Source organism: Trichoderma camerunense (assembly GCF_050948025.1).
Source record: "Trichoderma camerunense strain CBS 138272 chromosome Unknown V8C40scaffold_6, whole genome shotgun sequence".
Classification (NCBI taxonomy): Eukaryota; Fungi; Ascomycota; class Sordariomycetes; order Hypocreales; family Hypocreaceae; genus Trichoderma; species Trichoderma camerunense.
The window spans coordinates 1,187,788-1,211,530 of record NW_028145364.1 but is presented as its reverse complement, the minus strand read 5'-3'; the positions used below and the strand labels follow the sequence as shown (position 1 = coordinate 1,211,530).

General features: G+C 52.8%; 9 protein-coding genes across 9 annotated transcripts; 4 read left to right on the top strand and 5 right to left on the bottom strand.

The window, feature by feature from the left end:
* The first annotated feature begins 19 nt into the window (after positions 1 to 19).
* V8C40DRAFT_241301 (queuosine 5'-phosphate N-glycosylase/hydrolase) lies at positions 20 to 1,877 on the top strand. Its single transcript, XM_083214994.1, has 4 exons — positions 20 to 817; positions 882 to 1,036; positions 1,101 to 1,461; positions 1,518 to 1,877. The coding sequence occupies exons 1-4, from the start codon at positions 406 to 408 to the stop codon at positions 1,688 to 1,690; spliced, it is 1,101 nt and encodes a 366-aa protein (XP_083074988.1). The 5' UTR covers positions 20 to 405; the 3' UTR covers positions 1,691 to 1,877.
* V8C40DRAFT_241300 (DNA polymerase delta, subunit 4-domain-containing protein) lies at positions 1,709 to 2,814 on the bottom strand. The gene is made up of 2 exons (XM_083214993.1): positions 2,169 to 2,814; positions 1,709 to 2,084 (listed from the first exon to the last, which is right to left on the bottom strand). The coding sequence occupies exons 1-2, from the start codon at positions 2,625 to 2,627 to the stop codon at positions 1,914 to 1,916; spliced, it is 630 nt and encodes a 209-aa protein (XP_083074987.1). The 5' UTR covers positions 2,628 to 2,814; the 3' UTR covers positions 1,709 to 1,913.
* An 81-nt stretch (positions 2,815 to 2,895) lies between these two features.
* V8C40DRAFT_241297 (WD40-repeat-containing domain protein) lies at positions 2,896 to 4,292 on the bottom strand. Its single transcript, XM_083214992.1, has 4 exons — positions 4,196 to 4,292; positions 4,100 to 4,136; positions 3,498 to 4,043; positions 2,896 to 3,430 (listed from the first exon to the last, which is right to left on the bottom strand). The coding sequence occupies exons 1-4, from the start codon at positions 4,196 to 4,198 to the stop codon at positions 3,060 to 3,062; spliced, it is 957 nt and encodes a 318-aa protein (XP_083074986.1). The 5' UTR covers positions 4,199 to 4,292; the 3' UTR covers positions 2,896 to 3,059.
* A 207-nt stretch (positions 4,293 to 4,499) lies between these two features.
* Positions 4,500 to 5,411, bottom strand: V8C40DRAFT_241296 (mitochondrial 54S ribosomal protein bL32m). Its single transcript, XM_083214991.1, has 2 exons — positions 4,826 to 5,411; positions 4,500 to 4,760 (listed from the first exon to the last, which is right to left on the bottom strand). Exons 1-2 carry the CDS (start codon positions 5,160 to 5,162, stop codon positions 4,711 to 4,713), a joined length of 387 nt encoding a protein of 128 aa, XP_083074985.1. The 5' UTR covers positions 5,163 to 5,411; the 3' UTR covers positions 4,500 to 4,710.
* Positions 5,412 to 5,705: 294 nt separating this feature from the next.
* On the top strand, positions 5,706 to 7,727 carry V8C40DRAFT_241294 (septin CDC10). The gene is made up of 3 exons (XM_083214990.1): positions 5,706 to 6,100; positions 6,170 to 6,732; positions 6,829 to 7,727. Exons 1-3 carry the CDS (start codon positions 5,986 to 5,988, stop codon positions 7,162 to 7,164), a joined length of 1,014 nt encoding a protein of 337 aa, XP_083074984.1. The 5' UTR covers positions 5,706 to 5,985; the 3' UTR covers positions 7,165 to 7,727.
* Positions 7,728 to 7,916: 189 nt separating this feature from the next.
* On the bottom strand, positions 7,917 to 8,696 carry V8C40DRAFT_264467 (guanylate kinase; the record flags this gene model as incomplete). Its single annotated transcript, XM_083219537.1, has 3 exons — positions 7,917 to 8,174; positions 8,278 to 8,594; positions 8,687 to 8,696. The coding sequence occupies 3 exons, from the start codon at positions 8,694 to 8,696 to the stop codon at positions 7,917 to 7,919; spliced, it is 585 nt and encodes a 194-aa protein (XP_083074983.1).
* Positions 8,697 to 10,611: 1,915 nt separating this feature from the next.
* Positions 10,612 to 12,935, top strand: V8C40DRAFT_241289 (Glucanosyltransferase-domain-containing protein). The gene is made up of 3 exons (XM_083214989.1): positions 10,612 to 11,029; positions 11,217 to 11,513; positions 11,587 to 12,935. The coding sequence occupies exons 1-3, from the start codon at positions 11,024 to 11,026 to the stop codon at positions 12,748 to 12,750; spliced, it is 1,467 nt and encodes a 488-aa protein (XP_083074982.1). The 5' UTR covers positions 10,612 to 11,023; the 3' UTR covers positions 12,751 to 12,935.
* Positions 12,936 to 16,134: 3,199 nt separating this feature from the next.
* Positions 16,135 to 18,969, bottom strand: V8C40DRAFT_241280 (uncharacterized protein). Its single transcript, XM_083214988.1, has 3 exons — positions 18,642 to 18,969; positions 17,915 to 18,423; positions 16,135 to 17,459 (listed from the first exon to the last, which is right to left on the bottom strand). The coding sequence occupies exons 2-3, from the start codon at positions 18,353 to 18,355 to the stop codon at positions 16,437 to 16,439; spliced, it is 1,464 nt and encodes a 487-aa protein (XP_083074981.1). The 5' UTR covers positions 18,356 to 18,423; positions 18,642 to 18,969; the 3' UTR covers positions 16,135 to 16,436.
* A 2,036-nt stretch (positions 18,970 to 21,005) lies between these two features.
* Positions 21,006 to 23,587, top strand: V8C40DRAFT_241274 (citrate synthase-like protein). The gene is made up of 2 exons (XM_083214987.1): positions 21,006 to 21,694; positions 21,821 to 23,587. The coding sequence occupies exons 1-2, from the start codon at positions 21,263 to 21,265 to the stop codon at positions 23,348 to 23,350; spliced, it is 1,962 nt and encodes a 653-aa protein (XP_083074980.1). The 5' UTR covers positions 21,006 to 21,262; the 3' UTR covers positions 23,351 to 23,587.
* Positions 23,588 to 23,743: the final 156 nt, after the last annotated feature.

Sequence of the window (23,743 nt, the reverse complement as noted above, 5' to 3'; positions counted from 1 at the left end):
TGGATTTTTTATTTTTCTATTTTTCAATGGATGATGTATGAGATACTTGGGTGCAGAACATTTGAAGACTATGAGAGTGATGTGGAAGAAACGAATGCAAAAACAGCCTTCATAAAGTAATTGTAGATAGAAACCTGCTGCAAGCATATCTGTAATTCTTTTGGACCCAACTTACCGCCTGATAATCCACAGCATCCCAGATTCCAACACTGAGAAAAGCCCTGATTGGGCTCTACAGACACCAGTCCTCGGCTCAGCGGGGTGCTATTCACAGCGCTGCCCACCCAAGCCAGAAGCGCTTTTGGCCTCTCCAGTGAACAAGATCTTGACTTCACTTCACCTGGCTGTTCTACATTTCACATACAATTGACCTTTTGCATTCTTTCCTCTTTCATCTTTCCCACAATGTCGGATGACGAGGTAGATCTCGAGCTTCTCGCTCTTCTTCGCCAGCATCTGCAAGGCGTCTCCATCAAAGACGAAGAGCCCGAGACAGGCGTCCTGCCCGACGCCGAATACGTCTACAACCATGGAATCGACGTAGCCATCGACATGCAGTCGACAAAGCGAGCTGCAGAGTCCATTTATGCGCAGATGCAAGAGAAGAGCTATTCCACCTCCACCTGGTCATCGCACGAGCTGCATCCCAAGGCCAAGGATGAGGCCACCGCCGCCTTCATCTTCACCATGGACCTGCTCAACTTTTCGTTCTGGTCTGAGCTGCCTGATGATGAGAGGTTTGCCATTGAGTACAAAGGGAAGCGGTGGACGGGGTACTGGAGTCTTGTGGCAGCCATGCAGAGGGCCCTTGAAGAAGGTTGGTGGAAGCTTTCTTATGTTGTCGATTCATATTATTTTGTTTTCACACTGACTTTTATCAGACATACCCATTACAGATCCCCATTTCTGGCAGAATGAGGAAGAGTGCAACCTGGAATCTCTCAGACACGTCTTTAGATCCTGCACAGAGGAAGAAATGCCTCTTCTCCAGGAGCGACTAGACTGTCTCCGAGAAAGCGGAAACGTGCTCTATAGCGTAAGTTATAAACTCTCTCATACATGATATGCATAGTATATAATTCTAACTCCAACACTCAAAGAAATACGATTGCTCTGTTGTCAACCTCATTTCCGCAGCCAACGGCTCCGCGGCCCAGCTCGTCAACCTGCTTGCCAGAGATTTTGACTGCTTCAGAGACGAGCACCCCTTTGAGGGCAGACGCAACCCCATTCGCATCATGAAGCGCGCTCAGATCTTCGTGGCTGACATATGGGCTTGCTTCGAGGGCAAATCATATGGCGAGTTCCGTGACATTGACAAGATTACAATGTTTGCCGACTATCGCGTGCCTCAGATCCTCTCTACCCTCGGCGCATTGTACATCGGTCCGCAGATTCACGCGGCGATCCGCGATAAGAAACTTATTGAAAGCGGAAGCAAGTGGGAGATTCAACTACGAGGTAATAATCTGACTTCATTCCAATGTTTGTGATGTCTCTTATTAACATTGTTGCAGCTTGCAGTATTTGGTGCGTTGAGTTGATACGGAGGGAGATCCAGAAGGCACATCCCGATACTCACGTCAATGCTATCCTGATTGACTTCTTCCTTTACGACACAATGAAAGAGATGGAAGCAGCGGGCAAAGAAACTATCCCTCATCATCGAACACGCAGCATCTGGTACTGATTCTGCACTATACTTGGACCAGGACTTAATCAAAGCATATGGCACGGAGCATGGCATCTCAAATTATAGAATAAACATACAACATCTCTGTACTATCTGCAAAGATGGTACACCAATCAACTCGCATACCCATCATAGCTCCAAAAGAAATCATGAAGATGAAAAATAGAAAAAGAACATATTACACCCAACGCCACGACCCTACCCCTGCTGATGATTTTCCCTATGTGGACAAAGCCGTGGCATTCATTATCCGGTCCATGTGTGCAGTCTCAACTTCGTCATTCTCCTTGTTCTCCTCTTTCAAAAGAACCGCCAAAACTTCAATCGGGGGCTTCATGCCAAGACGCTCAGCTCGCTGCCATCGCTTCACGCGAGTGATTCCAATACAAGGCTTCAGGAAGCTAATGTTAACACATATCTAATCCAAGTATTTCGCACCCCCATATAAGAGAGGAGTGGAGATTCGTAAACTTACACCATACTGCGAGCTCACATCAAAGTATCGCAGCACTTTCTCGCCCAAGTCAAGATCCTCCTGGTGCACTCGAGGCGCCTTGCGCACCCTCTCAATCGCTTTCCAGTACGACTTGATCTGAGCATCCGTAATCTTCTCTGCCTTGAGCTCTGCTTCCGTTTTCTCTGGGACTTCTTCGATGGCAGGTTCTACTTCCACCTCCGACTCCTCGTGGACTTCAGGCTGGTCTGCGACAACATCGACAACTTTTTCCTCCTCTTCCTCTTTGGTTACTGCGCCCTTTGACGCTGGCCTCTCCGGAATGGTAGTTTTGGCAATCGCGGGAGTGTCTGTCACTGCCTTCTTCAGATCTTTTGGCACAGCCTTTGTAACTCTGCCCGTGAAGCTGATTGTTGACTGTCCCTTGGCGGGGCCGGGACGACCCCGGGCGGCCGCTGCTGCTCGTCTGGTGGTAGGCATTGCTCGATGATGATACCCTGTAGTGTTATTAAATACCGATACAATGCAGCAATTATTGCGCTAGTTCCACGAATGTAGTTGTCTTGCTCGTATCAATGCTTTTGTCGAGTGTATGCACAGTCAAAACGGGTTGAAAACGAGATGCAGGAACACTGGCGATCAGGGTGGAGTTCGGTCGGTGTCTGCCTATTAGCTACCTGTGATGTGTATGATGCGCAAACTGGCGCTAAAGTTTGGCGGGGCAACGCGAGACTGGAACGATGTCACGTGGCAGCAATGAGGCTTCAATTCTTACAATGGTTCTTTTCGTTGCAATCACACATCTAATCACGTGGTAAACTTCATGTGTTGGATGAGGAGCAGAAAGTCCAATTACACAATTCAACATGCTGTGCATCCCTTTTAATGCTCCTGCGCCCGCCTGTGAGAAGCCTAGCTGCCTGTCGCCTCCCTGTAGAATGAAATGCTCCTGTTTGCGCCGGCCGTGCAAAACATCTCGCTGCGCCCAGTCTTGGGCAGCCACCGGACGGCCCAGAGTGCCTTGTCCGTCTCGCTATGTGTTGCAACACAAACGCTGCGCTCGATTGACCACACCTTCACCTTGCCGTCCATGGAGCCGCTCAGCAGATACTCACCAGTGTCGCTCCAGTCCAGTGAAGTGATCCATGATGAGTGTCCCGTCAGATTGCCGACATGTTCGCCGTGCTTTGTATCGTATATGGCAATGATGCCGGCATCACCAGCTGCAGCCACCCTGGTGCCGGCAGGCGAAATTGCAACGGCTCGGACAGGTTTGGCAAGGCCTGTAGATTCCTGTTAGCCTCAAGATCGAAGAAAACCAGTAAACTTGAAGATGGGGGTGTAACCGACCAGACAAGGAGTATAGAATTCTTCCCGTGTCATTGTTAAACACGTAGACGGAGCCATTCTGGTGCCCGCTGGCTGTAAACTTTCCATCTCTGCTGAGATCCACGCACATGCCAAAGCTGCCTGAACCCGCGCTCCCAGTCTCATACTCCCGAATCTTGGCTTTACTCTGGTCTGCGACATCCCATACATTGATCCTGCCGTCATTTGTAGTGCTTGCCAGATAGCCTCCGTCCTCGCTGAGAGCAATCGCCCACACTTCACCTGGCTTGACAGTTGGGCCCGTGATTTCACCGCCGCTGCTCCAGTCTCCAGTCTCCTTGTTCAGCTCCCATATCTTGACTTCACCCCCGAAGCCAGCACTGGCAGCATACAGGCCGTTGCGTGATGTGCAGACATGGTGGCAGCCTAGTTTGTGGGCGTCAGGAATGGACTGCCTCAGAGGAAAGGAAGGGTCCGTAGTGTCATGGACATGAAGCGTTGAAGAGCCGCTGGCCGAGAGCAATGTCCTTGGCGTTGCGGCCAGTGAGAAGATGTCTGTGATGTGGGCTAGGGATCACTCATTAGCTGCGTAGCTCTTGACGAGCGAAATGACGACGACAAACCGTCATCCACCGTATGGGTGGTCAAATATTGCTTGGACTATATAGTCGGATAAGTAAGCTTTCATAATATCATATTGAATTTGACGAGGGCCATACCATTGTCGCCTGAATGCGATGTTGCTGTTGCTTGGTGGTTGTTTTTGGCTGGGCTGTGGTAGAAGCTTGGTGCCTTTGTGAGTTGGTGGGGTTAAATGGTCCGCTACAATGCCAGCGTCAGATGCAAAGGCCAAGATGGGAGTGAACCACATAGGCATGTTGCTCTCATCTAGTTTATGCCAATGAATTGCAATTGGATATAATAATTCACAAAAAGGGTTTTCTCTCTTTTTAAAGAGCTGATAGATTGCGCAGAGATTCTAGACTACACTGCGCATAGGTCATTTGGCGGAAACGGGCAAAATGTTGTTCACATGTTCGTAATTTTTTTTTGTATCTGTTTAAAAGCATCGCTTTTCTACCACCCGATTTCTCTATCCCGATCCTCATACTAGTAGTACATAATGAAACAAAGCCTTGGCTGAGGCAAACGCTAGCCGTATGCTTGGTCAGGCAGAGGTTGTGGTATACAGGCCTCTGATAAAGGTGTCGGATGGAATCCAGCCATCTATCGCTTAGAACCCTCTGTTTACAGGATAATCTTGACGCCATATTCTCTTCATGTCTAAATTCAAGAAAACCATCGTTAGCATTGCACGAGTCAATGGATCCTTCGTTTCGTAGCCGTACCTTCTAAGCAGTTCTGGCATAGCCTGTGTGTCCTCTTGACCTCTCCGCAGCCGGGACACTTGCACAGATGATTGACGTCCTTTAGAGCCTTTCCAGCCATCTGCCTTGATCTCTTCTTAGAGTGTGAAACCTTGTTCTTGGGGACTGCCCGCAAGACTGATTCCCAAATATCGCCTAGCAGTCCGGGGATGTTGATGGTGACGCCGGGGACGGCGATTGATAGCGCTGGAAGGAACTTGAGGGTATATTGTGTGGTGTAGAACGTCGCCCAACGGGAAACAGAGAAAGAGAGAGGCGACGCCAGTCTGGGGAGGAAAGCGGTGGCCATGGCAGCCATTATGATGCTTTGATCTTGTATTCAATGTCGTTTGGCGCAAAAAGCAACTCGATTGTGCGCACAGAGAACCTGAATTTCCGATTCCCCAATGCAAAGCACGCCGCGAGTAAATATTCGGCCGTCCTTATCCAGAAAATTCAGAGCTCAGAGCCGTGTCTCAGTTTGTCGTCGTGTCTCGTTAGCGGTTCGTTGCGGGATTCGATATTGTCGTGGTTCATCGGCAATGCGCCCATCGAGAAAATCGAATCATCAAAATCTTGCCTCTAGCAGCTTATCCCACCTAGCATGAAGTACCCAGGTACCTCCAGATTCCGTCCGACTCTGGGGCATCATTCCGCCCACGACTGGGGGCACTGGCGTACCGCTGAAGTACCGAAGTACAACGGCTTCTCGCAGCACCACTTTTTAGCAATCAAACGGGCCAATCGCTGGCCAGAGGGTCCCGGGACGGCTCCACAGCCAATCAGCAGCTCGCAATGCTGTGCTACCCCTGGCACCTCTTTCCCCCCCTTTCTCGTGTCCCTGGCCTGCTCCTGCCCCTACGCCGAAATTATTGCAGTTACCTGGCAAAGCAAGAACACGCCAACTGGTCCAGTAAGAGTAAGGAGCCACCGCCAGGTCCAAAAAGTTCCCCTTCTCCAGTTCACAAACCTCCAATTCCACTTCAATCAGGTTCCCGCTTTGTCACTGCCGGCCTCGCGTCTGCTGTTCTCTCACGCGTCTTCGCTGAAAGCTCTCGCTCTTTTTCTTGGAACAGGCTCATCAGCAGCATCCATCGTCGCCTTCACTCGTTTCCCCCCTACCACAAGCAGAACCAGTCAAAATGGCCACTCCCTCCACCATCACGCCCTCCAGCCATGTCGGTTTCGACAGCATCACGTCGCAGATTGAGCGCAAGCTGCTGAAGCGCGGATTCCAGTTCAACGTTATTTGCGTTGGTAAGTTGCGCACGCGCTGGTGATGGCGATGCATCGGGTGCCGAACGGGAACACTAACCGCCTCCACAGGCCAGACTGGCTTGGGCAAGTCGACGCTCATCAACACCATCTTCGCCTCGCACCTCATCGACTCAAAGGGTCGTCTGCAGCCCGACGAGCCTATTCGCTCCACCACCGAGATTCAGGGGGTCTCTCACCTCATTGAGGAGAACGGTGTCCGTTTGAGGCTCAACATTGTTGATACCCCTGGATACGGAGACCTCGTCAACAACGACCGCTGTTGGGATCCCATCGTCAAGTACATCAAGGACCAGCACTCCGCGTACCTGCGAAAGGAGCTTACCGCTCAGCGAGAGCGTTACATCCCCGACACGCGCATTCACTGCTGCCTGTTCTTCATCCAGCCTTCTGGCCACTCTCTCAAGCCCATCGATATCGTCGTCTTGAAGAAGCTGTCCGATGTTGTCAACGTTGTGCCCGTCATTGCCAAGGCGGATACCCTGACTGTCGAGGAGCGATTGGAATTCAAGGAGCGCATTAAGGCCGAGTTTGCCTTCCACAACCTCAAGATGTTCCCGTACGATAACGAGGAGTTTGACGACGAGGAGCGAGCTTTGAACCAGCAGATCAAGGTAAGCACATGATTGTTTCTCCTCTTCACATTCTTTTTATTTTATTTTTAGTGTGCTATCGCTTGGAGAGCGTTTTGCTAACGTACCCGTTTGTAGAGCTTGGTTCCTTTTGCGGTTGTTGGCTCTGAGAAGAACATCATTGTCAACGGCAAGCAGGTCCGCGGTCGTCAGAACCGCTGGGGCGTCATCAACGTTGAGGACGAGAACCACTGCGAATTCGTCTACCTGCGAAACTTTTTGCTCCGAACCCACCTCCAGGACCTTATCGAGACCACCTCCCAGATCCACTACGAGACATTCCGCGCCAAGCAGCTGCTTGCGCTGAAGGAGAGCAGCGCACACGGTGGTGGTGCCGCCAGCAGACCGATCAGCCCTGCTGCTGACCGTGAGATGAGCCGGGGCTCCCAGCGAATGGGCATGAACGGATACTAAGTTTCCTACATGTGCTTGATGTTCAGTTGGTAGGGAGAGCGATGGCGTCTCTAAGCGGTGACGGTGATTAGCCAGTCTTGCGATAATTTTCACCTCGGGATTGGTGTTGTGCGCAGTAAAGGGAAAAGCAGTGTATTTTCTAATTTGAAGAGGTGAGGATTGTCCGTCTTGCACCGCAATCCGGCTCAACAATGGCCTTGTTCGCATTAAGCAAAGGCACGAGAGGTGGAAAGCACTGAGAGCCGACGTGCGATCGAAAACGACTGGGCGCGTATACCAGCCATGCGATGTTTATAAGGGAGGCATGCACTGTGGCTATTGTGAGTCGCTCAATGGCACGACGCACCTCGCTTACGGTCCTTTTATACGCATTTTATTTTGTCCTTTTTATTTAAGTAGTATCGTCGGAGCCTTCCTTGACCATTTTTCTTACGTTTTAATCACATCCCCATACCTGTACTTTCCAATATACCTACAGTTAGTTGAGTCGTCTAGGAAGAGTGGCAGAGTGTGAAGAGATAGAGAGAGTATGATATGTTGATTAATTTTGCATTTGTCTCTTTGCTTTTTATGTTTTCAAGCTTGCTTTCTATCTTTGTGTGAATCAATAGGTGACTGTCGCCGCTGTTGGCTATCTAGAGCAAAGGAATCGTTGTGTCCAATAGATGCGCCATGCCCTTGTGTACATGATTGTAATACATGAAAGGGCATCTCGATGGGTATTTGCTAATATGAAAGGATACGTGTCTCATTTACTGTGGAGGGCTGTAGACGAACTCCTCGAACTTCTTGTAGGACACCTCAAGGTCGTCGTTGACAATGATGATGTCGTGAACGCCGGGTGTCTTTGAAAAATCGAGCTCCTTTTGGGCCTGAGCCAGTCTCTCCTGGATGCTCTGCTCTGTCTCAGTGCCTCGGCCCCGCAGGCGCTGCTCCAGGGTTTCGATGGATGGAGGGGAGACGAAGATGTAGCGGGCATCAATGCCGGAGTTTTTGATTTGCTTGACTCCCTGTTTTGCCCATATGTTAGCTCTCTCTCTGTGTGTGTATGTGCTTAAATTTCCTTGCAAGATTATAGACGGATGTTTGGGTGTTATTTGCGGCTGGTCGTACCTCCATCTCAATGTCTAGCAGGACGACCTTGCCCTTCTTGGTCTGCTCCTCAATGGTCATCTTGCTGGTGCCGTAGCGGTTGCGGCCGTACTTTGCGTGCTCGACGAAGCCGTCCTTTGCAATGAGGTCCTCAAAGTCCTCCATCTTGACGAAGTGGTAGTGGACGGCATGCTCCTCGCCGGGGCGAGGGTCGCGGGTGGTGTGCGAGACGGAGAGGCAGAAGGTGTCTGGGTGGCGCTCGAAGAGCAGGCCGTAGAGAGTTCCCTTGCCGACGCCCGAGGGGCCGGAGACGACGATGGGGCGGCGGTCAGGAGGAGCTGGAGGAGGGTGTCAGCTAGTTTTTTCATCCTTTGGTTCTTTTCCCCATTCATTTTAGGAGGGATTGGCAGGGCTGTTGGATGGAGCTTACGAGTGGCCATTGTGCTTATATACTTGACTCTCGGAAACTGTGAGATTGGGCGGCGGTAGAATGATATCGCTGGGAGCTGGAGGCGGGGAGGCATATGAGAGCCGCTGGGCAGATCTGGAGGGGTTGCTGGACAGGATCGCGGGATCTGAAAGTCGCTGTCGCACTAACTGCTACTGTAATGGAGAAGGGCAGAAAAAAACATCCATAGAAGCCCGATCAATAGGCACCGGAAACTATAAGGGCAGGCGGTGAGAGCGTGGGATGCCGGGCCAATCAAACGCGGGGTTGGGTGGCATTGGTTACCCTGAAAAGCAACTGGACCGGCCGTCTTACTGCTTTGGTCAGCCAACCAGCCCCTAAGTTGGCAACTGGGCCAGGGGACCTGGACGCTTGTGCTCATCTCATTTTAATATTCCCTGCGCTGCAGAAGCGAGATTCTGGGGAGTGAAAGCGCTGGAATCACCCAAGCCCTTGGCGAGCTGCCGGCGTTATTTAATGTTTGTGGCTTTATTTCGTTTTTGTGACATGAGATCAATTGGGTCATGACTTCGCCCCCTTCGTGCCAAGCAAGCGGACTGGTTTTCTGTTGCGGTTCGAATAAGGTTCCAATGAGGTCATTGAAGAAGGCTGTGAAGAGCAGTAGAGCCTGGAGGAAAAAAAAAAGCTTCTTTTGCTTTTATTTCGCCTTGGATTCTGAGAACTCCCCTGACGCGATACGATACGAGCAGATCAAAGTCCGGCCCGAGGCTAGCAGCTGAACCAGCGCAAACAAAAACGCCGTTCCCGAGGGTCACACACGAGGTTGGTGCTCGTACCTGCAGCACTTAGGCCTACTGTATCTGGACCAGCTCTTTGTTGCGCCGCTGCAGCTGGTTGGCCGTTACAGAAAAAGCACACGGGGCTACCTCGTTGTTAATAGCGGAAATGTGGTAAGCGTAATAGTCCATTGTGCCATTGCCATACATCCGTTTGATACGAGTACCTGCTATAATGGGCTGCTGCACCAGTAAGCGGGGTTTTTCATTCGTGCTGTTTAGCCCGAGTCTCGTTCGGTGTGAGCGAACGGGGTTGCGGAACACGAGAGAGGGCTTTTTTTTGATTAGATTCTCGTATGCATCTTTTACCCAAGATAGTGCATAGGTCGCCTATTCCTAGGACATTGGTAGCGAGAGGGAATATCTGCCTACCTACCTGGTAGTTCTCTTGTCATGGACGTGGGTTGACGAGAGCCCGGGCCCGGTAGTCTCGCCACATGAGTAATGATGGCATGGCAGACCTGGACGGCCAAGAAGCCAACCAACGGTGAGAGAATATGAGGAGCAGCCTCGGCTGGCTGGGCAATTCGTATGATGGCGCAAAAGAAGAGAAAAAGGGGATAACTATGGTAACGATGAGGGATGATGGATGCTGCCTGTGACGACAGTTTGTAACATTCAGTGGGAAAAGATGCAAAGACAATACCTGTGCTCTATTTGGCGGTGTCGAATATAGATCGAGTTTCATGCTGGTTCCGTCTAGTTTGTCTCACGAATGCAAAACCGCATCCACGGCATTCTTCATCCAGGATCAGCATCTTTGATCTGCAGCAGCAATCAATCAATCAAATCCATCCCGCTGATTCGACCTCTTTGCACCGTTGCAGCGGGGCCCCGCCCGTTCCTGGCCTACCGCCACTAGCGCTGCGACATGGTGCCATCAGGTGCTCCATCACTCTGCCTGTGGGTGCCTGTAGGTGCCATTTAGGTGCCATTAGGTGCCCGTTTAGCAGCCTCTGCAGCCCACTAGCAGCGCCCTCGAACCCCTGGCCCAGCAGCTGCGTCCGCCCAGAGATGGCCAATTGCAATACGAAACGACCCTTTGCACGGCTAAGAAGGGACGGGACCTGGACTTTTCCGCTCTTTGTGCCTGTGCCCGCCCCCAGCCCAGGCTTGTCAGGGTCCTCGAGGCTGCTCCGTTCCAGCGAAGTACTTGTACGCCCGGAAACCCTTCCCGCCACAAACATTCCCTTCAAGCTTCGTCCAAAGACACGCCTCGCGCTCGTTTCGACACTCGTTCACTCGTTTTTGTTGCTCGCCCGGAGACGCATCTTGGGCTTTTGGGAAGCGCCTCTTTTTTTGCTGCTTCCAGTCACTCTTTTTGCAGAAACCTCGAGTCGTCGTTGCTTCTTTCCTTTGGCCTCCGTGTCCTCCCGACTGCTTCGCTTCGCATTATCATCACTCATTTAGCTACTGCTTTTGACCAAAATCACCTACCTAAGCTTCCTAAAACTGCTTTGATCGTATTCTTTTCTTTCAACTTGGAGAATTAGCTAGCATTCATCAGCAATCAACCTTCATCATGCTTGTAAGTCGTCTTCCCGCGGTGGCTCACAAGCTGTTTCCATCTGGAGATGCATGAACGAGAGAGAGAGAGAGAGCCTCATCTGGGGATGAATACAAATCACCCTCTTTGCTGCTGATCTCGCAATCTGGGTTTTCATTTTCGTTCATATACGTGTCTCGACACATTTGTTAACTCGCACTCGCCACAGATGCAATCTGCTCTTGTGGCTCTTGCCGCCACCGTCGTGGGAGCCGTCAAGCCTCTCTCTATCAAGGGAACCGACTTTGTTGACGATGACGGCAACAAGTTCCAGCTTGTTGGTGTTGCGTACCAGCCCGGCGGCAGTGCAGGATACAACCCCAAGGCGGGCAAGGATCCTCTCAGCGATGCCGATACCTGCCTGCGTGATGCCGCTCTTCTGCAGGTCATGGGTGTCAACGCCATTCGCGTCTACAACCTCGACCCCAACCTGAACCACGACGAGTGCGCCAGTATCTTCAATGCCGTACGTATCTGCATTTCCAGAGCTTGCTCTTTTCGTATTGGTGCATACGCAGCTGCTAACACTCCCTGCACAGGCTGGCATGTACATGATCCTAGATGTCAACTCTCCTCTGGTCGGCGAGGCTATCACCTCGTTCGAGCCCTGGACCAGCTACTATGAAGCCTACTCTAACCGCACCTTTGCCATCGCCGAGGCCTTCAGCAACTACCCAAACACCTTGCTCTTCTTCTCCGGAAACGAAGTCATCAATGACGTTCCTTCCGCCGAATTCGTCCCCCCCTATCTTCGTGCCGTCACCCGTGACCTGAAGAACTACATCAAGAAGAACATCAAGCGCCAGGTTCCCGTTGGCTACTCGGCCGCTGACGTCCGCGAGGTCCTTTGGGACACCTGGAACTACATGCAGTGCTCCGAGGACGGCGATGCCAATGACATGAGCCGTGCCGATGTCTTCGCCATCAACTCGTACAGCTGGTGCGGCCCAGATGCCACCTACCAGAGCTCGTCCTACGATGTCTTGACCGAGAACTTCAGCAACACCTCTATCCCCGTCTTCTTCTCTGAATACGGCTGCAACACCCCCATGCCCCGCTACTGGAACGAGACGCAGGCCATCTATGGCCCCGAAATGACACCCGTCTTTTCCGGCGGTGTCGTTTACGAGTACACTGAGGAGGAAAACCACTATGGCCTTGTTAACATCACTGGCGACACCCTGCAGATCCTCGGCGACTACAACCGTCTCAAGGCCCAGCTTGCCAAGATCAACTGGGAGAAGGTCCAGACGCAAAAGGCCACCACCAAGGCCCCGGCTCCTCCCAAGTGCAACTCCAAGCTCATCCAGGTCAAGGGTTTCGACAACAACTTCACCCTGCCCGTCCCCCCTCCCGGCGTCCAGGGCCTCATCGACAACGGCATCAGCCACAAGCCCAAGGGTGCCCTGGTCAAGATTTCCGACTGGAACGTCAAGCTCAACGTCGAGGATGCCGAGGGCAACAAGATCACCGGCCTCAAGGTTGTTCCCCTCGATGACGATGAGAGCAACTGGAGCGGCAAGAACTCGGCCGACACTGGCTCTAGCAACAGCACCTCGAGCGACAAGGATTCCTCCTCCTCTTCCTCCTCCAACAACTCGTCATCTAAGAGCGACACCAAGGATAAGGACAGTGCCGCTGCTTGGATGCGCCCTGTTTCGGTAGCCCTTGCTCTGCCCTTGGTGGCCATGTTCTTTATCTAAATGGCGGGAACTTGTATGTAGGCGACCGTTGTTGATACTTTAGTACTGCACTGTTCAAGGGGGATGAGGGGATACACAAGGAAATTAATGAAGTTGCTTTAATGTAAATATACATGTTCTTTCTCATTCTGCTTTGGACCTTTAGATATCCCATTTAGCTCAACCATGATGATGATTGTCTCTTGCCTCTTTCTCGCTCAAGCAAACTGGTCCGAATAATTCTAACAACTTCTAAAGCATTTCGCAGTACCGTAAATATCTCATAGCCCCAAACTCCCAGCAATGGTTTGTCTGCAGTAGTGTAGCGGCAAGCGCGCGTGGGGGCCAGCCCCCAGGACCCCGAATCAAGGCCATATGCTATTGTGTCCTGTTTAGTTTCTGCGCTTCTGCGCTTCTCTCTTCTTTCCCCCTTCCTGTCTCCCCCTTCATCTTCGTGATTCCGCAGCGGTCAATATTCATTGATACGAGCCATAGGGGCCCCTGTGGTCCTTATCCTGAGAGTCCCCCTTCGGCGGCTGGTCAATGTCCTTAGTCTTGTCCAAGCTAGTAGTGCATGAAGGGTTGGTCTCGCATGGGAGACAGTAGTCGTGGGTGCCAAAATCGGCAGCCTTGCAGCACCCGGAGCAACAGTAATCGACGGGAGTCGACGCTTCGACAAGGCGAGCCATACTTTATTCTTACACCGAGGATATGCAGATGAGTGAAAAGATGAAATGGGCTCTGAATTGCCTGCGCTGATCGGATTGTCACCTACCCCATAGGGAACTTGGTTAATAACAAAAGGTAAAGCGCAAGACAGATATGTGGATAGTTTCTAGAAGCAATTGCATGATAGGATAATAGACAGTCAAATAAGAGGGCACATGATCCCAAATACCCATGCAGCAAGACGAAACAGAGAGAATCCACACACCTTGAATGCACTGGCAGTGGATTACTGTACCCACGTGCCAGCTCAGCAAGGCGGGAAAAAAATTAATCGAGGTCCTGCAACTGATTTGCACTGCTTTTGCGCACTTCCGGATGCGCTCGTCCCTCGGGATATTCCCTTTTGACTTCTGACGGGGAGTCAACTGGGCTGGGCTCAAATAACACAAAGGCGTGGCGGCTTATTAAGTGCAGATAATGACGTGCGTTTGACAGGCTCCCAGATAGAGGGTGGGGGTGGGGTTTAGAGTTTGTGTCCGACGCAGATCGATATCGTGACTCTTTGGTTCCGGAAAGGACTTGAGAAGGGCAAAAGGCGAACAGTTGGTGGGAAGATGGTGAATCAGGAAAAGAAAAGAAAAGAGGGAGAGTGTTAAAAATTAGAGAAAAAGGTTGTGCGGGAACGAGAGATTTCCCCTCCCCTGTGCCTGGATATTGCACGTTTCGGGGCGTCGTTTATTAAAGGTCTGGCTGGAAGGTGGTGTGGGCGCGCTCTTTGCTTGTATAAGTGCGGATTTGGTTGGCGCTTGCTGTACGGAGTATGGGGCACGTCAAGGCAAGAGCCAGAGAAGGAGGTAAAAAAAAGCAAAGATGGGAAGCGGGACTCTGGACAAAAAAAATGAGTCGGCGAGAGAGACGCAGAGGCGGATACGGGAAGAGGCCGAGAAGCTAGAACGGCCCGGCGGTTTCTTATATACGGGCACTAGGCAGGCAGGCACCTTATGATCCGAGACTGACGCCATCGTGGGCAGAAGGGGCACCAGGAAAGAAGGAAGCCCTGTTTAGGTGGTTCCAGAGCAGCCTCAGGGAAAGCGCCATTGGGACTGGGATAACGGGAGATGGCAGATGGGAGAGAGGGGAAGGGAGGAAGGGAGGAAGCAGGAAGGAAGAGCCGCGATGGGCTTCAGCAGAGTTGGAGAAGCAGCAACTGCCACTGCCACTGCCACACCCCCGGATCCGGCAAAGGGCAGGGACATGGACATGGCAGGATGAACGATGGGCAGGCACGCGGCCGGAGGGGCTGGATGCTGGATAAGATAACGAGTGGGAGTGGGCAACAACAACCCTGCCCTGACTCTATGACTTTACCCTGTGGAACTGGACGACGCTGGAAAGAGCATCCGCGCTGCATTTTCGTTGACTTATCACATCGGAAGCCGCGTCACGCGCTCAGCTGAGCTACGACTTGGGCAAGAAGCATCATCAGATGCGTCGAAGGAAGGCGGCAGAGTCTCATTGCATTTAATCCGGCACATCATGAGGACGACGGACGACAGGCGAGACGAGGGCCTAGAAGTTGCGCACAGCAGACAGCTGGCGATGACTCTTTCCCCCCGGCCAGTATGGAAATGGATCACCTCAATGATTGAAAATAGAAATCCACAGCGCAGCAGAGCCAGGCAGCCAGGCCAGTGCTATAGCGGCCCTGTACTCGTACGCACGACCTTGCCTCCCCGGTTTCACCTTTGCGGTGTGCTCTTCTTCCCCGGCCTAGCTCTAAGCCTAGCACCGTCTCCAGGTCCTTTCTCGCCATCTCTAAGCTGCGAAGTACGAGTACAGTGTTGAGTGCCTAGGCATTTCTAATCAATGCATGGATCGATCCGTCTTGAGGGGGGGTGGTGCCGGCATCCCAGTGAGCTGACTTACATCACATCACCATCACCAGAGGGATCGAGCGTATCAAGTTTGCGGCTGGCCTACCAGATAACCCCCAAGGAAACGATGCGGTGAAGGCGAATGAGGAGAAGAGAAAAAGAGAGGGGTAGCTGGTCCAGCTGCTCTTCTCAGCTTCCCTCTCAGACGAGATAGGACTGCTGAGATGGGCAATTTCTGCTTCTCCGGCTTTATCCTATTTCCTAAACCCCTCTCGCTGCGCTGTCACGATCCGTCCCTACGTACGCCGACAGCTCCGGGGACGAACTGGAAATCGATGCGAGTGATGATCCCATCTCAGGGACCGAGGTCCGGAACCACTTATCTGGACGGAGTAACCACTCAAGTTGGCAGGCCCTTTACGTGAACGACTTGGACCTCCAGCCCGCCACGTGGGATGTGCGGCTCAGAACAGCAGCGAGAAATCGATCTCTCTCTTGCACGCAAAACATGCCTCCTTTACCCATTTCGAGACACGGAAGCAGACAGCCGAAGGACAAAGCAAGTCACCGCGCGCGCACACATGCTCATGCCTCTCCGCCTCAAACTGCAAATCCCTCCTGTCCATATCGTCTCCACTGTGAAATGCTCCGCAGATGGGCTAGGCACAATCGAGGCAGGGCATCCTGTCCCAGAGACATCAACTACACACTTATCGATCTAGGGCGTGCTTGGAGTGGCACTTCTGTCACTTGGATCAATTCCTCGTATAACCTACATTAGTGTCTGCTGCAGTCCTCTTGGCTTGACGTCACCTGGACGGATGGCACAGATTTGACAGCTACTATATCGGCTAAATCGCGTGGACATGTCAAATTGAGTTTTGTATTATCATGTTTGTGTCGTTCATGTCGTCTCGTCTCCTTACTTAGGTGCTGCAGACATCAACTTTCCCTTTACCCAGCCTTTGCTTTCTTCCTCTTTTTTCTTTTCTTCTGCGAAAGTCTTCCCAAGGCTAAAAATAAAAACAATTAAAGCTTTACCCCACCATTCCCGTCTAGTTTGCAAAATACAAGAACGTAACAATAATAACTTGAGCTGATAGATAGCTATATCATTGTCCGCAATCCGACCCCCCTTGGCCCTCGTGTTTTAGTCTATCCCATCTAAGCCTTGAACTCCTCGACACCGCTGGCCTCCCACTTGCCGGGGATGAGAGCCAAGGGCACGATACCCGAGACGTGCATCTCGGGGCCGAAGATCTTGGCGTTGAGACCAAGCTCCTGTGTGGCAGACTGCATGTTCTTCAGACCCTCCTGGTAGTTGGGGCCGGCACGGCGCACCCAGATCTGCACGTTGTGCTCGATCAGCTGGGGAGCGAAGTCACGGAGAGCGCGGATGACACCCTTGAAGGTGCTGGCGACGTTGGTGAAGTTGGCAATACCGCCACCAATGAAGAGGACCTTGCCCTGCTCGGACATGGGAGCACGCAGCATCAGGTCCAGGACAGTTCGGGCGTAGTGGTAGGTCTGGGACTCGGTAGGAGCACCAGAGTATTCACCGTAGTTGGCGAGCTCGTCGGCGAAGCCAGCTGAGGCAATGGCATCAGCGTAGACGACGGAAGCACCACCACCGGCAACCAGAGTCCAGATGCGGCCAGCGGGGTTCAGGACGGTGAGCTTCAGGGAAGCACCAGTCTTGGCATCCAGCTCGGCGATGAAAGCCTCCTCCTTGGAGAGCTCACGGCCAAAGGGAGCGGGGAACTCGATCGGGGGGCCAGCATCGATGCTGACCTTGTCGCCGCCGGCCACGTTGGTGAGGCCAAGGGCGGCGGGGGATCGGGCAATAGCCCACTTGACACCGCACTCGAAGTCGGCAGTCTGGTCGAGCTTGGCAGCAAGATCCAGGAAGTGAACAGCAGCAGAGGTCTTGTCCTCGTTGGGGATCACGACCAAGGGGTTGATCTCAAGGTAGGTGAACTGGCAGTCCACATAGACGGCATACAGCCGAGTGATGAAGTCAACCAGGACATTGTGAAGACCAGCGGGAACCTTCTTGAGGAGGGTAGCGGCAATCTCCTCGTTGGAAGGGTACTCTGAGAGATCGACGGGGATCAGGAGCTTCTCAGCCTTGGCGTCGACATCACCGACATCGACACCACCCTCGTGAGTGAAGAGAATCCAGTCACCCTAGAAAATGAAAAAAGATATAAAGTTAGCGAGGCTCTTGTAGTAGTAGACAACAAGTTAAGATAAGACGAAGCCTGGATATGGTGTGTAATCGTGCGGACAGGGGTCCGGGCTAAGTCGAGCCCAGGACCCTCCCTATTGTGACATCCGTTCGTCCGCCCGGCCTCTTGTTTCGGCACGTTACGGCACCGCAAATTTCACACCGGCGGAAAGCGCCACGGCTTTATAAAGAAAACGCTCCTTTCCTTCAGGCAATTTATATCTCACCCAACTTCCTTCAACTTTCCAGTTGAACTTTCATCCACGCAACTTTTTTTTGTTTCGTGACAAGACAAAGTCACTTGACTTCCAGCCACCACGATGTGGTGTTTTGCCAGGTGAAGCATTTGCCCAGGATTCGGGAAGAACCAAAAAAACACGCAGACAAGATGAGAAGAGAGAGGAAATTTACTCACATCACGGACTGAGTTGATGTTGATGTAGTACTCTGTGTCTTGGGGGTGAGGAACGAAGGGCTCGACCAGGAACTGACGCAGAACGCCAACTGTGTGCTCAACCTTTTGCTCCTTACCAGCTCGCTCAGCAACCCAAGCCTTGGCCTCAGCCCAGGTCTTGTTGAGAGCCAGCAGGCCGCTCTTGCCTCGTCGCTTGATGAGCTGATCGGGCTTTGCAACAAACTTGGCACCATCCTGGAGCAGCCAAGGGTAGGTGACCTCGGCCTGGTTCAGAACGTCCTCAACGGCAGCATCCTCAGGGAAATGCAGCGAGGCCAGTCTGGAGGGAGGGTTGTGAGTGGTGGGCGCAGGGAGAGGACTCGGCTTGATGACGGGAGCACGGGTCAGATGGTAGTTGAGAATGGCCTTGCCATCGGCTTCGAAAATCGCTTTGGCGGACATTGTGTATGAGCTGTGCCTACGACGAGGATGAGAGATGAGGAAAAGGCGTCAGTCAAGGAACGTCTGGCCTTTTTATACCGTCAGCGAGGTGTTGGGAGAGACGATGAAGCAGAAACGATGGCAATTGCTGCGCCAGAGCACACGCAAACGCAAACGCGAGAGGCAAGCTTGGGCACCGAACTGCTCAAAATGCTGTTGCAGATTGAAGAGCAACAGCGACAACGACACAATGCGACGAGCGCGGGACCAGAAGCTATTCTGAAGAGGGGCGTCTATTTGCACCTACCGCTGAGAAGAAACTGGAGCGACTGGGAATTGCAATTGCAATGTCAAGAGGCAAAATGCTGGATATCTGACGAAGGAGAGGGAAAGGGAAAGCGAGCCTAAAGACGAAGAGGTGGATGGCAGGAAGAGGATGACTTTCAGCCTTTCAGAAATCCGGCCGAAGCTCCACGCTGGCCAGCTCGAAGGAGGGGGGTTGAGGGGTCATGGAGCTGCCGTGAGCATACAGATTTCGGGGGTGCGCTTTGGGAGGGCGGTCAGGGGACTTGCCACTAAGGGCGTGCAGACGGTGCTAGAGCCCAGTGCCAAAGTCGGCCGTTGGCGGGTGCCCATTCAACCAGCGACGCCAAAAAAAGCATTGGGGCAGCGATATCTCCCAATAGCTCGCCATCGTTCGAGTACCGGTACCTCGAGCAGCCTCCCCCCCAGTTGTTGAGCAAACCCAAGTGGATCGTCAATCTCTCAATCATTTTTTTTTTACCTCTTCGCAATGGGCAAGGGAGTGTTGCCTGGGCTCTAGCAGCGGGGAATCTTTCGAACACGGCGGACGCACCCCGAAAATCGCAGCGGCCATGCAAGGATCTCGGCATCGCAATTCCTGTCCCTGACGGACGGAGCGCGGCGCCGAAGGAATTGCGCGCTGTTCTGGAACCTACGATAATACGGCTTATCTGGGCTTGTCTCACGCCGAGTCTAGGACAATTGCTGACCTCGATTGTTTCTGGCTGCCCTTTTCGCTACCCTGGAGCGCCCTCTTTGTCTCGCATTTTTGCCCCGCCTTTGATACTCCGAAGCCTTTGATACTCCGAACTCCAACGTGGGATGCGGATGAGCCCAACAAAGAGACGCTTTTGCTGCACTGAAGCCCAGGACTGCCCAGTGTTGAGCCGTTTTGGCCTGCTATTGAGCGGCAGCACGCTTTAGTGGGACAAGGCTGAGGGTCTCCTGCGCTAAAAGTGCAGCGACGAAACAGCGTACGAGTGGCTCAGGCACAAGCACAGCACACGTATTCGTACCCGTTAAGAGGGGGGTGGGCCATGGTTGGGCGGACAGGGGCCCAGACGAGGCCAGTAAGCCACCAGCGACTCGGCAACCCCACCATCATGAGCCATCCAGTGCATTTGCCCCTCCATTTGCAGAGAGGACGGGAGAGCCCAAAATGCAAACGGCCAGACCTAGCACGAGAGCAATATCTCTTCCTTGTTGACTGCCGGACGATGCAATGCTAGCTAGCGGCACACACGCATCCCTCGGACTGGGTTCGATTTGGATACGGCGCTCGCTCGCTCGTACACGGAATGCGATTGCGATTGGGGGCCAGGGCGCGGAATCCTGGATTGCGAGGAATTGATTGTGATCCCATCACGGGCACGATTACGATCCATTTACAGTATCGTGCTGCAACGCTGGGATGACGATGACTTGACGCATGACACGCGAATGCGAAGCAGCCAAGGGGCGTAATCTTGGGACCAGTCGATGCAAGCAAGGGGCTTTCGTTCGATTCCTCGGCCGCCAACGGTTTTGAAGTTTTTGATGGAACTTCCGACACCGCATTGGCATTGGCATTGGATGGGCACACTGGAATGAGGTACCGGTACCACCGGGTCCAAGCCGGTGTTAGCGGCAAGGCCAGACCGCGACCGGGATGCTACGAGTTATCATTGTGTCTCAAGAGGCTGCTATTCAACAATTCGCAAAATTAGACATTGCGCCCCAAAAAACCAAAAAAGATTTTCCCCAACTCGTTTTGGTGGCTTGGTTGCCGTGCGGATTGACTTTGGTTATTCCCCCTTACGCTTGGAAAGCCAAACGCCGGAAGCACTCTTACCCGCTGGCAGAACGAACGAGCAGAAGAACCAGAGTTAGGCTGCTGGCGTACAAAGGAGCCGCCATTTCTTGCATCTGATCGCATCTCCTCATCCTGCGTCAGCACTGTCGCAACTGGGTGTCATCATTGAGCTACACAGGTAAGCAAGCAGCAATGAGTGATTCCCTTCCCCTGCCCACACTTTCGCACAGGGCTGCATGCACGCGCACATGCTGGCCCCGATCGACGCTTTTGGGTTCCGTTAGGCGGTGCAAGCTTCGCTGGCCGAGTCCGCCCTCCCCCACCAACTCGGCGCCCAGGTACCCACCGGGCTAGCGTTCGTACCGGGTACTCGTACGTGCTGGTACGATGCGCAGTGGTGGGCGCTGGTGCTAGAGGAAATGGTGCGCAGGCTTGACAGGGTCCATGTGTCTGGTACATGTACGGATACGGCGCAATACCTGGCAGCCCATCCCTCTGAGCTCTAGCCCCGCCAGCAGCTAAAGCAGAGCAGCCCTCTCGCGGTCCCAGGTGTCACTGCACTCCTGAAATCTGGCTCTCCCCCATTGAAGTTGTTCTTTGCCGTCTCAATCCTTCAATTGTCCGGCTCTCTCTCTCTTCCTTTCTTCCTGCAATCCATCTGCCTCATCTCCGACTTGTGTTGTGGTCTTTGCCTTGGTGGGCCAACACTGTAGCCTCTATTAATTCAACAGCTGTTGACCGGTGTTTTTTCTGCAGGACTCAGCTCACCCCGCCATTTCTGCTCTTTTTCCCTCCTCATCTCTTTTTTTTGACGAGCTCGCATACACATCACCATGTCCGGTTCCAAGGATCTCCTGTCGGCCAACGACAGAATCCAGCGCTTTGCTGCTCCCAGCCGACCCCTCAGCCCTCTCCCCGCGCACGCTCTCTTCTCCGAGAAGACGCGATGCTTCGTCTACGGCCTGCAGCCCCGCGCCGTCCAGGGCATGCTGGATTTTGACTTCATCTGCAAGCGAAAGACTCCCTCTGTCGCCGGTATCATCTACACCTTTGGTGGCCAGTTCGTTAGCAAGATGTACTGGGGCACCAGCGAGACCCTGCTGCCCGTCTACCAGCAGGTTGACAAGGCCATTGCCAAGCACCCCGACGTCGATGTCGTCGTCAACTTTGCCTCTTCTCGAAGTGTCTACAGCTCCACCATGGAATTGATGGAGTGCCCTCAGATCAAGACCATTGCAATCATTGCAGAGGGTGTTCCTGAGCGAGTAAGTTTTGTTTTGCCTCACCATTCTCTGGCTTCTTCTGCTCTTCGCAGATGTTTAGAGACTTGTCTCTTTTGCAGCGGAAATAGCCCCAATTGGAGCCCAATTTGCTGACCACCTGTCATTTAGCGAGCTCGTGAGATTGCTCACGTCGCCAAGAAGAAGGGCGTCACCATCATTGGCCCCGCCACTGTCGGTGGCATCAAGCCTGGCAGCTTCAAGATTGGTAACACTGGTGGTATGATGGACAACATTGTTGCCTCCAAGCTGTACCGCAAGGGTTCCGTTGGCTACGTCTCCAAGTCTGGTGGTATGTCCAACGAGCTCAACAACATCATCTCCCAGAACACCGACGGCGTCTACGAGGGTGTCGCCATTGGTGGTGACAGATATCCTGGCACCACTTTCATCGACCACTTGCTGCGATACCAGGCCGACCCAGACTGCAAGATCTTGGTCCTGCTTGGTGAGGTCGGTGGTGTCGAGGAGTACAAGGTGATTGATGCCGTCAAGCAGGGCATCATTACCAAGCCCATTGTCGCCTGGGCCATTGGTACCTGCGCCAGCATGTTCAAGACCGAGGTTCAGTTCGGCCACGCTGGTTCTTTTGCCAACTCACAGCTCGAGACTGCCACTGTCAAGAACCAGTCTATGCGCGACGCCGGCTTCCACGTCCCCAAGACTTTCGAGGACATGCCCGCCGTTCTCAAGGAGGTCTACGACAAGCTCGTCAAGGAGGGCACCATTGTCCCCCGCGCCGAGCCCGTTGTCCCCAAGATCCCCATCGACTACTCTTGGGCCCAGGAGCTCGGCCTTATCCGAAAGCCCGCTGCCTTCATTTCCACCATTTCTGACGACCGTGGCCAGGAGCTGCTTTACGCCGGTATGCCCATCTCCGATGTTTTCAAGGAGGAGATTGGTGTCGGTGGTGTCATGTCTCTGCTGTGGTTCCGCCGCAGACTGCCCGATTACGCCTCCAAGTTTTTGGAGATGGTTCTCATGCTTACTGCCGACCACGGTCCCGCTGTCTCTGGTGCAATGAACACCATCATCACCACCCGTGCCGGCAAGGACTTGATCAGTGCCCTTGTCTCTGGTCTGCTGACCATTGGTTCCCGCTTCGGTGGTGCCCTTGACGGCGCCGCTGAGGAGTTCACCAAGGCTTTCGACAAGAACCTCAGCCCCCGTGACTTCGTCGACAGCATGCGCAAGCAGAACAAGCTCATTCCCGGTATTGGTCACCGTATCAAGTCGCGAAACAACCCCGACTTGCGTGTTGAGCTTGTCAAGGAGTACGTCAAGGCCAAGTTCCCCAGCCACAAGCTGCTCGACTACGCTCTGGCCGTCGAGACCGTCACAACCTCCAAGAAGGACAGCCTGATCCTCAACGTTGACGGCTGCATTGCCGTGTGCTTCGTCGACCTGATGCGCAACTGCGGCGCCTTCTCCGCCGAAGAGGCTGAGGACTACCTTTCCATGGGTGTTCTCAACGGTCTGTTCGTCCTCGGCCGAAGCATTGGTCTCATTGCCCACTTCCTCGACCAGAAGAGACTGCGCACCGGTCTGTACCGTCACCCTTGGGATGACATCACCTACCTGCTGCCCAACCTCAACGAGGGCCAGCCCAGTGGCCAGGGCAGAGTGGAGGTCCAGATGTAAGCGGAAGCTGAGAGGAAACAAAAGGAGCAATCAGAATATATTATACAACAGTTGTGGGCATTTGATGAAAGAATTTTGGGAAGGGAAAGTGGTTTGTCAAGACCTAAAGTTAGCAGCACACATAGCCCGTAGTCGCTGCGGTGGGATCGTTACGAAGTATTAAATCATTTTTTATTGATGACAATAGAGACCAAAAAATTAATTCACATCCTTCTCATTTCCTGTGACCTTTTTGCTGCAATTATAAACCAATTATTTTTTATATGCAATAAATCAATTGTTTGTCAGTGAATCTTTTGGAAGAGGTAGAACTCTCAAAGTCTTTTACTCTCGTCTTTGTCTTTTTGCATCTTGTCACGTGATCCGCAAGGCTACCTCGAAATGCAGTTGCAT